The sequence below is a fragment of the Sciurus vulgaris genome (assembly GCF_902686455.1).
Source record: "Sciurus vulgaris genome assembly, chromosome: 4".
In the NCBI taxonomy this organism is placed as follows: Eukaryota; Metazoa; Chordata; class Mammalia; order Rodentia; family Sciuridae; genus Sciurus; species Sciurus vulgaris.
In genome coordinates, this window is record NC_136464.1 from 57,695,825 (window position 1) to 57,708,831 (window position 13,007).

General features: G+C 51.0%; 1 protein-coding gene across 1 annotated transcript in view; it reads right to left on the bottom strand.

Annotated features, from left to right (window-relative positions):
• The window catches only part of HK1 (hexokinase 1), a 74,201-nt gene that overhangs the window by 25,338 nt on the left and 35,856 nt on the right, over window positions 1-13,007 (bottom strand). Inside the window, exons 4-8 of the mRNA XM_079135775.1 lie at window positions 12,007-12,126; window positions 6,894-6,989; window positions 6,252-6,351; window positions 5,958-6,141; window positions 551-706 (exon numbers count right to left, since the gene is read on the bottom strand). Of these exons, the coding sequence (XP_078991901.1) occupies window positions 551-706; window positions 5,958-6,141; window positions 6,252-6,351; window positions 6,894-6,989; window positions 12,007-12,126 (656 nt within the window). The remainder of the gene's footprint in view (window positions 1-550; window positions 707-5,957; window positions 6,142-6,251; window positions 6,352-6,893; window positions 6,990-12,006; window positions 12,127-13,007) is intronic.

Below are 13,007 nucleotides of genomic sequence, written 5' to 3' on the forward strand. Positions count from 1 at the left end.
GACACAGTGATGTAAAGCTGACTAAAAAAATGAGTTAACCAAAGCAAATTAGGCTGTTTTTTTAACATGCTAATAAATACTGTAAATCTCTAAAAGGTGGATAAATGTACTCTGTTTCTCAAACCTACTAGCCCTGGACCCATCCAATTATCATCTTGAGGTCTCTAGGGTTCCCTGGCACACAGTCTGGAGGGGGTCAGGATATACCTGAAGGGAACACCAAGAACATAGGCCGGGGCTTGGTCAGCCGTCACTCAACGCTAGAATCAGCAGCTTCCTCAACTATCTTGCCTTAAGGGTGCACGTGTGCGAGAGGGAGAGGAAAGAAGGGGGAGAGGAGGGGGAGGGGAGGGGGAGTGGAGGAGGAAGGGAGGGGGAGGGGGGTCATTTTCCTAACTGGAAAGGAAAACCATCCAGGAAGCATTTGCTGCTAACTAGGCTCTTCCTTAACCATCCACCACGAGGTGCCAATAGGCCAGCCAGGATGGGAAGGGCCCTATCTCCCTTCTCTGTCCCTTCTACCCCCAGAAAGCCTCCACACAGCACCTACTTTTCAATGGCCGACACGTCACTGGTGTTAAACTTGCCCCTGGTAAGCAGCTCCGGGGTGATCCGCCCTTCAAATAAGAGGCCCTCTTTCGCCATCTTGACCAGGATCAATCGGACCAGCTCCCCCAAGTACATGCCACTGACCATCTTCTCAAACCTGCGGGAGAAAGCATGTGGGCACCCGTCAGTCGTTCCTCCACATCCAACCCTGGGCCAGAGTGTGGGGCAGGGGACAGATGTCAAAGGAGTATCACCGCTCACAAGTCCCCAGTCTCCCTGGCAGGCAAAACCACACTCATGTGTCTCAAGGAAAATGGTGGTGGGAGAAGACTCCAGAGAGGGCGAGTCATCCAGACCCCATGCCTGTGCCAGAGAACACGCTGGCAGGAGCAGGCAAGGAAGGCTGCCTGGAGGCGGGGGAATGCTGGGATTCAGACTGGTCATGAAAAATGAGAAGGCCCCAAACAAGCAAGTGGAAAGCGATCATGTCTCAAACTGTATGCTGTGTTTTGTTCTGTCTTGTTTCATTTTGCAATACCAGGGATGAACACAGGAGTGCTCTACCACTGAGCCACATCCCCAAACCTTTCTGTTTTTCATTTTGAGACAGTCTCACTAAGTTGCTGAAGCTGGCCTCAAACTTGTGATCCTCCTGCCTCAGCCTCCCTAGTCACTGGGATTATAGGCCTGAACCTGAACCAGTCCTGCTATGTTTTCTATTTTTATTTATTTTTTATTTTTTGGTACCAGGCATTGAACCCAGGGGTGCTTAACCACTGAGCCACATTCCCAGTCCTTTTTAATTTTTTTCATTTTGGGACAGGTTCTCACTAAGTTGCTTAGGGCTTCACTAAGTTGCTGAGGCTGGCCTTGAACTTGTGATCCTCCTGTGTCAGCCTCCCAAGCCACTGGGATTATAGGCATGCACAGGGGATACTATGCTTTTTAGAGGGCTTTCACCTCCATTGCTCTATCAGGGGGCCCTCCTGGAGGAAGAAGGTGTCAAGGAAGCATTCTCCTCATTGGGCCTCTGTTGGGACCTTTGCTGATCACCTCCTTGGTGTCCTTTGGGCTAAGAGAAAGTTATCCCACCTGTTCCCCACTGACCTCACCCTAAGCCGAAGGGATGGGTTCTGAGAAGCTGAAAGCCAATCAGCTCATTGCACTGCTCCAGCCAATCCTGAGGGAACCCACTCTCTCCCTCCCTCCAGGGGTGCAGCTGAGGTGCGGCTCTGTAACTGAGCTCAGGGCTGCAGGGGAACGTGGCCCGTGGAGCCTAAGACAGAACTGAGAGAGGCCCAGCCCCGAACCAGGGAGCCGGGCTCCATGCTACATCTGAGCCAGATTCAGCCCCGGATTTTGGCTGCCCAGGAGCCACGAGGGAACCCCGAGCAGGGCAGATCAAAGAGGCAGGCCTCTGTGAGAGAGCCAGCCTCTCCTCTCAGGGCTGGCATCCCCAGAGCCGAGAGTGACGCAGCAAAACAATCTGTTCCAGGCGGAGCCGGGCCTGGGAGCCCAGATGCTGTTAGGACCTGCGCACCCAGCGGGCGTCTGTCAACAGCACAGAGCCTCTTTAGAAACAGAGTCCTCATTGTTGCCGCTCCTGCAGGACCAGACAGGACCGCCCAGCCACAGCCCTGGCAGGAGCACCCTTCTGGGTCCTAGCTGCCCAGCTGCCACCCCCAGCTACCTGTGGGAACCAGCTCCTGGGAAGGGCCAAGCTGGAGGGAGCTGGGGCCTGACAGAGCCTGACTACCCAGCTTAGCCCTGACTCCGTCTCCACAGGGCTCCTCACCTCTCTGGCCTCTGTCTCCTCACTTTTGTAATAGGGACAAAGTCAGGGCCTCCTATGAGGTCGTATAAAGCATGTGGGTGAATATAGGTTGAATACTATGGTGTCTGGCTAATACTAAATTCTTAAGACACTTCCTATGCGTCTGGTACTTTTCTAAGCTCTTTAAATATATTAACTCATTTTATCCCCATTTAAATCCTATGAAGTAGACGTTAGCATTATACCCATTTCACAGATGGAGAAACTGAGAAACAAAGGTTATGAATCTTGCCCATGGACAGAGCTAACAGTGGCAAACCCACATGGTGGACCTAGCTAAATGGAACAACAGAAGCTCTGCTCTCACCACTGCGCCAACTGCCCGTCTCATGGACAGTGCCATTCAATGTTAGCTAGCACTGTTACACCAGGGCCACCTAGCCTCATTCCTGACCCAGCCTCCGCTTATCTTCCTCCAGTCACTTCCTAGGTGACCTGTCCACCACCGGGCAGTGTGACAAAAGGAAAAGCTTTCCCTCAGGATGAGCTAACATCAGCCTCCTGGCAACCCCATCCCTGCTTCCTCCTCTGCCTTCTGGAGACACCTGCGACGACCTGCTCCCTGCCCTACCCGTGTCCTTCCCATATGCGGACCCTGATAACCCTACTCCAGAAGAAGCAGGCTCTAGGCCAGGGCTCCGTCTTTTCTCAGTCTCTAAAACTGCTGCCAAACAACAGAATGAACTATGGCACCTCCCAGGAGCCCCTCTCTGCACAAGCCAAAGGCTGGTGGAGACACTGCTCTCCCTGCTGTGCTCCCGTCCGCCCGCCAAGTGAAATCTGCCTCTCAGCAATCAGACACGGAGTTTCATGACCCAGCAGCGAGGGGCAGCACCACAGTGTCCGGCTGCCTGCTGGTGGGCCCAGGCAGGGCTGAGATGGGGTCAGGGTCATGGGCAAGGACTTGCACTCTGATGAACCCCAGCGGTCAGCCTGGGGAAGGAAAAGGAGGGTGAGGCCCATAGCCAGGCAGAGATTCCATGGAAAGGGCAGAACAAGAAGAAGAAAGGGGGCTTGGGCCGATGAGAGGGCCTGTGCCGTTACTCCACCACCACCCAAGCCAGAGGGTTCCCTTACCAGCCCGTGTCCGCAGCTGCGGTCACAGCGCTGGCTGCTGTCCTCGCACTTTGAAGACGATAATAAGGAATCACAGGGAGATGGGATTTGGGATTCCAGACACAACCCAGACAATAAAACAACAAGAAACCCAAGACAATCAGAGGAAAGGAAGAGAGTTAAAAAAGAAAGAAGGGGAGGACTAAAACCTATAGTAGGAGACAGGCATGTCACAAGAACATCAAAAAGCCTGGCATGTAAGGGCGGTCGGCAGGGAGCCGAACATGGGTCCCTTGTAGAGAGACCACCTAGCTCCAGGGCAGGGCGGGGGGGCCTGAATACTCAGGATGGTTCCCACTGCCTCCACCAATCACCAATGAAAGCAGCACTCAACAGTGGTGGCAGGCGCCACACAGTTATGAGGACCGTGTGCTCCATCAACATTTACAGTAGGTGCTCAGTAAATTCTATGTTCAAACAAAATGAGTGCGCAGGTGTATAGTGGCCAAGAGCTCACATCTAACTACCCCCCCCCCCACCCTGAGGACAGGGGGTGTCTGGCGTAGCTATTTTTAAAAAGGCCCTTATACAATTCTTATGTGGACTCCAAAGGGAAAATCCCCAGACCACCCCGATAAGTGTTATCTGTAACTGATAAGCGATGCCTCTTGGGAGATTCTAGATGCTCATCCTAAAAACCTTCACCTTTCAAACAAAGCAGAAAACCCCAACCTACATCAGGTCCAACCTCAACACAGTCCTGTGCCAGTGCCTTCGTTTTACCATTAGTCAAATGGAGCAAACACAGCTCGGGAGGCTGAGGCAGGAGGATCACAAGCTTGAGGCCAGCCTCAGCAACTTAGCAAGACCCTGTCTCTAAATAAAATACAAAAAAGGGCTGGGGATGTGGCTCAGTGGTTAAGAATCCCTGGGTTCCATCCCCAGTAACAAACACACACACACACACAAAAAAAAAAAAACAATACAGTCACAAAACCCAGGTTTACATGCAAGCCAGGCAGGGATCCCACACTGGGTGACGGACAGACATGGACCTAGCCCACATCTGCTCAGCAATGGCAGTGACCTTCCTGTCGGCACTGCTGAGAAGGGAGACATCTGTGTTTAAGTGGCTGGTGGAAGAAGCTACAGGCACATAACCCCTTCTCTGAAACCCCTGGGGTCACATGCAATTGAGATGGTGGAGACTGGGGGACGTTAAGGGCACAGTATGATGCAGATGCTGTATGTTATGAACCACTCAGAGGTCCCCAAGGCAGCCCTGCAATCAAGTACAGCTGGGCTCGTCAGTGAAACATAAACAGGCCCTGTAAATAACTTCACATCAGCTGGGATGACTGTCCCAGGGATCAAAGTCAGGGTCACGGATTACGGGGAAGAAAAACAAAAAACCTGCTGGTTATCAAAGCTCTGGAACTGGAGTCCCTTGTCACCAAGTCGGTGCCTGCAAGGCAGGTTCTGGTCTCTGGGTCTAAGAATCTGGGCATCCTCTCACTGAGAAACCTGGTTCCTCCACTTCCCCTCCCCCTGGGGGGAGGGGTGCCGCCCACAGTTATGCAATGCCATTAATTCAGGTGGAAAGACCAATTGTTTAGCTTGCACGTGGAGATCTGCCGGGGGATGGGTTTCAGAATGACCAGTCAACTCCTGCTTCTGTCTGGCATGGGACAAGGGCTGGCAGGTGTATGGGGGCTGTGAACGCCTCTCTACGGGCCCGCAGAAGCCAACTCCAGGACGAGGCCGTGGAGGCTGGGCCAATTCAAGAGGACTGGCGGCGTCCACACATCGTGGAGAAAGCCACTTCAGGAAAGGAGTGGCCGTCAGAGCAAGGGACATCCGCTCTAGCCTGAATGATGCCACTCTCACTTCTGCGGCCAGGGGCTCGCCAAGACCCAAATCAACCAGCCTGGGAGTCAGATGTTCGATTGACTCTGATCCACCCTCCTGTGCTTGACATGGGTTCCTCCTAAGGTCTGTACAGCTCATGTGGTTCAATGCGATCCACCTTCCCATCAGGATGGAAGTCCTGGGAGGGGAGGTACTGTTTTGGATCTCTGGAGTCTAGCACAGGGCTCTGCACATAATGCTCATGAACATGTGCCAAGCGAATGGCTGCTCCCTCTCCCTAGCTCAAAGTGGTCCCACGGATAATGAGGTCCCCTCACCCCAAGCAGCAGACCAGCAACCACAGCATACAGAAATGTCTTTAAACCTTATCTTACACTAATGCTTCTGTGCTTTTAATTTTCAAAATGTTTCACAGGGAAACAATTATAATGTAATAAACAAGGAGAATAATATCTAAGAACTGCTTTTGAAGCTATCTGACTCCACAGTTGTGCCTCTGTTCAAACAAGGAGTAAAAAACCATGCACTTCTGATGGGCTTCTGCATCTGGGATCACCTGGCTTTGTGCCCTTCCCTCTTCCACCCCCCACATTTCGTTAAGTGTCCCCGAGGTCACGTAGGTATCTGGAAGGGAAAGTCAAGGACTCACAGCTGTTTTCCAGGGTTGAGGGACCCTCGGTCGATTTCTCTGTCAAATTCGGTCCGGATGTCTTCCAGGGACCCATCGTCCCCAAAGGCTCCCCACTCAGTGTTGATGCACATCCGCCCCTCGTCCCCTTCCACCAGATCAATGTGCCTCAGTTCCTCCATGTAGCAAGCGTTGGTGCCGGTGCCTGGGAGACAACGTGGGAAGCTGCAGTCACGCGGGAGCGGAAGGCGGGGCCCCAAACCATCAGCCAGGTGACGGGCTGAGCAAGCGGGGTGAACGAGTGGGGCACGTTACCAATGATCAGGCCGACTTCGCACTGCTGGTCGTCGTAGCCGCAGGTCATCATGGTCCCCACCGTGTCGTTCACCACAGCCACGATGTTGGCATCATAGTCCTGGGAAGGAGAGCAGGTGTGGGTGTCCGCTCCCGAGAGGGTGCCGAGATGGCCGAGGGTCCTCGGAACCTCCACCACTCTGGTGGGCGGTGCTGGCTTCGGTGCTGCCAGGACTCAAACTAATTGGATTAGAGAACTGTGATTACACTGTGGAAGCTGCACAGTCCCCTTAATTATCTGGTTTAGGATCCTTTGGGGAGTGGATTTTACTCACGGAGTCACATTCTTCCACAAGCCAACGGCAGGACGCAGGGGATCCCATGCCATGAGGTCAGCTCCTCTGTCCTTGCTCTGGCCCAGCAGGCTAGTCTGTGACAGTGGCTCCCTCCTGCCCAGCACTCACTCCCTTGGGAGGTGATCTTCCGGCCCCGGGGTTGGTGTCTTTGGGCAGCATTTCTGAGAATCTGGCTCTAAACACTCCTGGACCCTCACCTGTCCCCTGCTCGGGTTCAGACCATGGCACTGCAGCCCCCAGAGAGGGCTTTAGTCTGCTTTAGGATGCCGCTCCCCTCCACCCCTCTGTGCAGCCTGAGAGAAATTACCCCTCGCTTTTTGATGGCTTTGTTCAGCAGCTTGACAACATCTGCCCCTTCCACACCGCTGGCTTTAAACCGCTTTGTCCAGGTGATCAGGATAGCCTGCAAATGAGAGAGGACGATGGGAAAAGAGTCGGGCATCTGGTGCACCCTGGGCCCCTGGGGGCTGTCCCAGGGAGGAAGCAGAAGACAGCAGGGGTTCAGTGGCCCTCTCCAGCTCACACCCAGTGACAGAGTCCATTCTGTCCAGCTCCTGTTTACCTGCAGGATGGGTTTCTCTGGGGGCAACCATGGGGAGGAAAAATGGGCCCACAGTCTCCAGCTCACACCAGCACAAAACAAGCAGCCAGTTGGTACGGCAGCACACACACAAGCAAGGCTGACTGGAAGTCAGCTTTGTAGCCAGACCCCACTTAGAAAGAAAGCTAGCTGGGTGCAGGGACGCACGCCTGTAATCCTAGTGACTCAGGAGGCTGAGACGGGAGGATCAGGAGTTCAAAAGCCAGCCTCAGCAACTTAGTAAGACCCTAAGCAACTCAGTGAGACCCTGTCTCTACATAAAATATTTTTTAAAAAGGGCTGGGGATGTGGCTCAGTGGTTAAGTGCCCCTGAGTTCAATCCCTGGTACTAAAAAAAAAAGAGAGAGAGCAAGATACTGAGATTCTGAGCTGGTGGCACGCACCTTTAATCCCAGCTACTTGAGAGACTGAGGCAGGAGGATCACAAATTCTAGGTCAGCCAATTTAATGAGACCCAAGCTCAAAATAAAATTAAAAGGCCTAGAGGTGTAGCTTAGCGGCAGAGGACCTGCCTACCACGTGCAGGGCCTGGGTTTGATCCTCCATACAACCCAATATATATATATAGCAAGAGAAACCTCAGCAGGACCTGACTGCCTTCCAAACTTTCCATTTAGGACACAGCTTCATGGCCCCAGGGAAAGAAGGCCACAGCTAAATGGGAAAGAGAAACACAATGCCAAGAGAATTCTTGGCTGCTGGGCTTATGGGAGTCAGGTCCTAGATACTGAAAGGACAGCACCAACTAATTAAGATGTGCGCCTCTTTGAAACTTATAGCTCCATTTGTAAGCAGGGGCTCCACTACTAATACACTAGGAACCCCTTTCTGTTTGCATATTAATGGAGAAACATCGAGAATAGGTAGCCAATGATTTATTCACTTGGGAAGTGAAGGGGTAGGAATTCTTGCATCAAAATTTTATATTATTTTAATTGCTTTACACATTGTTTTTGTATGTTTTTAAAAAAATCTAAGATACTAAAAAGAAAATAACCATTTGGCTATTTCTCTGAATGGGAGAAGTCCCTCTAGATGCGGCAGGTGGGGAAGATCACTGTCGGTACCCTGCAGCCTCTGGCAGGTAACATAGGCATGGGGCTACCCTACTGTAAGAGCCACACGGATTGGAGGCTGCACAGGGACAGGTGAGCCCTCGGGTGAGTTTGTGGTTCTTTTCTCAGGAGCAACTATGGCTACACTGGGCACTGCACAAACCTCTGCACACTCTGTTTTGTCCCCCTTGACCTTCACCCCCCAAAGCCTCAGAGAACAGGGTGCTGTAGTTAGATCATGGAGGTTGGGAGTCAGGAGACCAGGTCCTACTTCCAACCTCCTGCCCATTTTCTTGAGGGCTGTTCCCTCCACCCCTCTGAGGTTCACTTTGCTTATCTAGAATAAGGGGGCTGATCTAGATTTGAACAGAGGTCTTAGAGGTCCCAGCCTCCTGGAGTGTCTGTGATGTATGTGTTCCTTAGAAGGCAGCCTGGCCACCTAGTGGCCCCTTCCAAGCAAATCTGCTCCACCCTTGTTATGGTTTGCATGTGAGGTGTCCCCCAAAAGCTCACATGTGAGACAAGGCAACAAGGTCCAGAGGAGAAATGATTAGGTAATGAGAGTCTTAATCTAATCAGTGATTTAACTGAGTGGTAACTGAAGAGGTGAAGTGGTGGGGTGTGGCTAGAGGAGGTGGGAATTGGGGCGTGGCTTTGGGTATATATTTATATCTGGCTAGTGGAGTCTCTCTGCTTTCTGATGATGTGAGCTGCTTCCCTCTGCCACACTCTTCCACCATGATGTTCTTGGAGCCCCCAGGAATGAAGTCGGCTTTCTATTGCAGACTAAGATCTCTGAAACCATGAGCCAAATAAACCTTTCCTCCTCTATAATTATGCTGGTCAGATCATTTTAGTCACAGAAGCAAAAAAGTAACTAAAACAGAAATTGGTACAGAGAAGTGGAGTCTTTGCTGTGACTAACCTGATCATGTGGTTCTGAAGCTTTTGGAGCTTCCTGGAATTGGTGGGAGGAATTTTGAGATGCTTAGCAGTACAAGCTGGAAATGCTTTAGATTATTGTAAGTGGAGATTAATGGTCGATTCTGGTGGGAGCTCAGAAGACCAGAATGGCAATAGGGTCATGGTCAGGGAAGAGAGGGCTCAAGAGGGTTCAGAAAAGGAGTATTCTACAAGAATTTGGAGTAGAGGCCCTTTGTGTTACATTCTGGCTGAGACATTGTCTGCATTTTGCCCATGTCCTGAGACTTTCTGTGTGGCTGATTTTAGAAGCGATGGACTTCTTAATCTGGTGGAAGAAATGTCTAGGCAGCATAGCATTCAGGAAGTGGCATGGATATTGCTGGCAGCTTTTAGCCAAATTTATTGTGATAATCAGGAGCAGAAGGCAGAGCAGAAAGATTTGGAAAAAATCAATTTGAAAGGCCCGAATAAAACTAGGGCTAAGGAGGTTGCAGTTGTTAAAGACACAACTGCCACTACAGAAATGTTGGAGACTTCGCCCAGAGACGGTAAGAAAGATGGCTTGGAGCTGGGGTTGGGGCTCAGCGGTAGAGCGCTTGCCTAGTGCGTGTGAGGCGCTTTGGGTTCGATCCTCGGCACCGCATAAAAATAAATACATAAAAATAAAGGTGTCTACCTACAACTAAGAGAATATTAAAAAAGAAAGAAAGAAAGAAAGATGGCTTGAAGGCATCTGGGGAGCTGGCAAGACCACACCCGCCTCAAGCTCAAGGGAGTAAAGGTGAAAATTCTCTTGAGAAGAGACCACTGGGGCACCCTTCCTGCTCCAGGGAGCCTAGGAAGGTTTTTCTACACGCTCAGCCACCCACTCGGAGGCTGCGGCAGCAAGGGCCCCTGGAGGCCTGGCTACTGCTCGAGATGGCAGCAGATCTTGGCGTGAACCACGTGGTGCTGGTTCTGCAGGAATGCGGGATGCTGGAGTTTGGGGGTCATGGAGGCTTCCGCCAAGATTGCAAAGGAGGCCTGGGAGCCAGCAAAGTGCAGCAGGCTGGAGTCCCTATGGGCACCCCAAGAAGTCAAAGTGTGGAGATGCAAAGAGGAAGCCGAAGCTACAGTGGAGACCCCCAAGGTTAAGAAATGCCAGTAACATGGGACACTGTCCTAGGACAGCTAGAAGAACTGAGCCAAGAGGAAGGCCCTTGGGCTGAACCGAATAAGGCCACAGGGGCAGAGTTACACATGCCATGTGGAGAGAACATCAAGATGCCTTGTGCCCCAGGTGCCGGACGTGCAGCTACAGGACCTATTTGTCCAGCTGGATTTCGGTCTTGCTCTGGTCCTGTCCCTTCTTCCTATGCCCCTATTTTTATAAGTGGAAGTGGTTACTTAGGACCTTTATATGTTGGATATTTGTAATTGCTTTTAATGTTACAGGAGCTCACAACGCAAAATTGCCTGAGCCTCAGAGAAGTCTCTGGACTTGAACTTTGAGCAGTCGGAACTGTTGAGACATGAGGACTCTTGGAAATGGACTGATATGTTTTGCATCGTGAGATGGTTGTGAGCTTTGGGGGGGCCAGGGGTGGGGTGTTACGGCCTGGATGTGAGGTATCCCCCAAAAGCTCAGTGTGAGACAATGCAAGAAGGTTCAGAGGAGAAATGATTGGGTTGTGAGCGTCTTGATCCAGTCAGGGATTTAATCCCAACAGGGACTGACTGCGTGGTCACTGAAGCAGTGGGGCGTGGCTGGAGGAGGTGGCACTGGGGCGTGGCTGTGGGTATATATTTGTGTCTGCTGAGTGGAGTCTCTGCCTCCTGATGATGTGAGCGGCTTCCCTCTGTCACTCTTCTGCATGATGTTCAGCCTCACCTCGAGCCTGAGGAATGGAACCAGCCTTCCATGGACTAGGACCTCTGAAACAGTGAGCCCTCAACTAAACTCTTCCTCTTCTATAATTGTGCTAGTCAGATCCTTTAGTCACAGCAATGAAAAAGCTGACTAAAACAACCCTGAAGGCTCTTATGCTCATGGGGATATTCCCTCCTGGCTCCAGCTACATCTTGGTCCCTGGAAGACTGTGCCTTCGGGGAGCAGGCCAGTCTGCTGACCATTCTCTCCCAGGCCTACCCAGTACCCATTAGTCACTCAGTAGCCATACTGGTTATCAGATCACTGTCAAGTTTCACAGCACCAATTAACATTTTGAGGGAGTACGTTCATATAATCTTTATTATAGTATTTTGTTAAGATTGCTCCATTTTGTTATTAGTTATGGTTGTTAACCTTTTCCTGTGACTAATTTATAAATTAAACTTGATTATACATATGTACGTATGTATGTATAGGAAAAAACACACTACGTGTGGGGTTTGGAACAATCTGCAGTCTCAGGCATCTGTTGGAGGTTTTGGTATGTAACTCTACAGACACGGGGTGACTACTGGACCAACCCAGGCTTCATAAAAGGGTTTGGGGGAGAGACTCTGGAGGCCAAGTTACTTTGAACAGCTTGGAGGTGAAATAGTACCAGACACCAGATGTGGCCCCAGTAGTGCTGGCTGGGTAAAAGACTCCAGCGACATCTCAGAGGCACTGACGGAAGGTGGGCCCGGAACCCTGGATGTCTCCAAAAAACACATCAGCAACTAAAGTAATTGTTTTAAAAAAAATTACATTGTGACCTCATGTTAAATTTTTGAAAATGTTTCTAAAAATACCAGATACACAGGTCGTCCTGTAAGCCTGTGCACGGAGGGCAGACACAGCAGAGGAACAGGAAGGGCTCAGAAGCTTTTCCACTTGGCATCCGCGGAGCCCAGTCCTTCCAGAACAGCCTTACCTCGTCTATCTTGGATTGCCGGCAAGGGAAAGAAAATGTGAATCCCACGGGTAATTTCTTGTCCTTAATCTTCCTTTTCTCCATGAAGTCCCCCAGGCACTCGGCGACATGATCAAAAAGCTGGAAAGAACACCAGAGAGCAGTCAGGTGGGACGAAGGGGCCTGAGCATGTGGTGGGGGGGAGTGTAATGGATTCCATCTCGTCTACACAGAAAGAACCACGTCCACCTGAGGGTCCTGTCCCACAAAAGCTACTCAGATTAGGAAGTGTCTCAGACCCTCAGAAGGAACAGGCTTCTCAGCAGTCACTGACCTGTGTCACCTGGGTGCTGAGGAAACTTAGAAATAACAGAAAAATCAGTGTATCCCTCCACAACGCACTGGCCGTGGGCCTCTATCCGCCACCCAGGTGGAGAGTGGCCTTCTGGCCCTTTTCCATGCTGACTTCTCAGTGAATTCCAGAAACTGCATGGCAACTCTACAGCCCCTAGCCCACTGGAGTGACAGACAGGCTTCAGGATAACATGCACACCAAAAAGTGTGCTCACCCTATATGTGGCGTTCACTGGATTCTCACAGACTGCCCCTGCCTGTCACCAGCACCCACATCGGGAAACACTACATGGGGCCTAGGGTGCATGTAGTTCAGTGCTTAACATGCAGGAGGACTTGTGTTGCATCCTTAGCAACAGACAGATATTTTTTACTTAAAAAAAAAAAAAAAATTAGCAAGGTGCGGTGGTGCATGCCTATACAGTGTCTCAGGAGGCTGAGGCAGGATGGCGAGTTTCAAGGCCAGCCTCAGCAACTTAGCGAGGCCCTAAGCAGCTCAGTGAGACCCTATATCTCAAAAACTATAAAAAAGGACTGGGGATGTGGCTTGGTGGTTAAGTGCCCCTGGGTACAATCCCCAGTACAAAAATAAATAAATAAACACGTTGGCAAATAAATAAATAAACACATTGGCAAGACCCAGATGCCAACCTCACATCCGTGCAGTC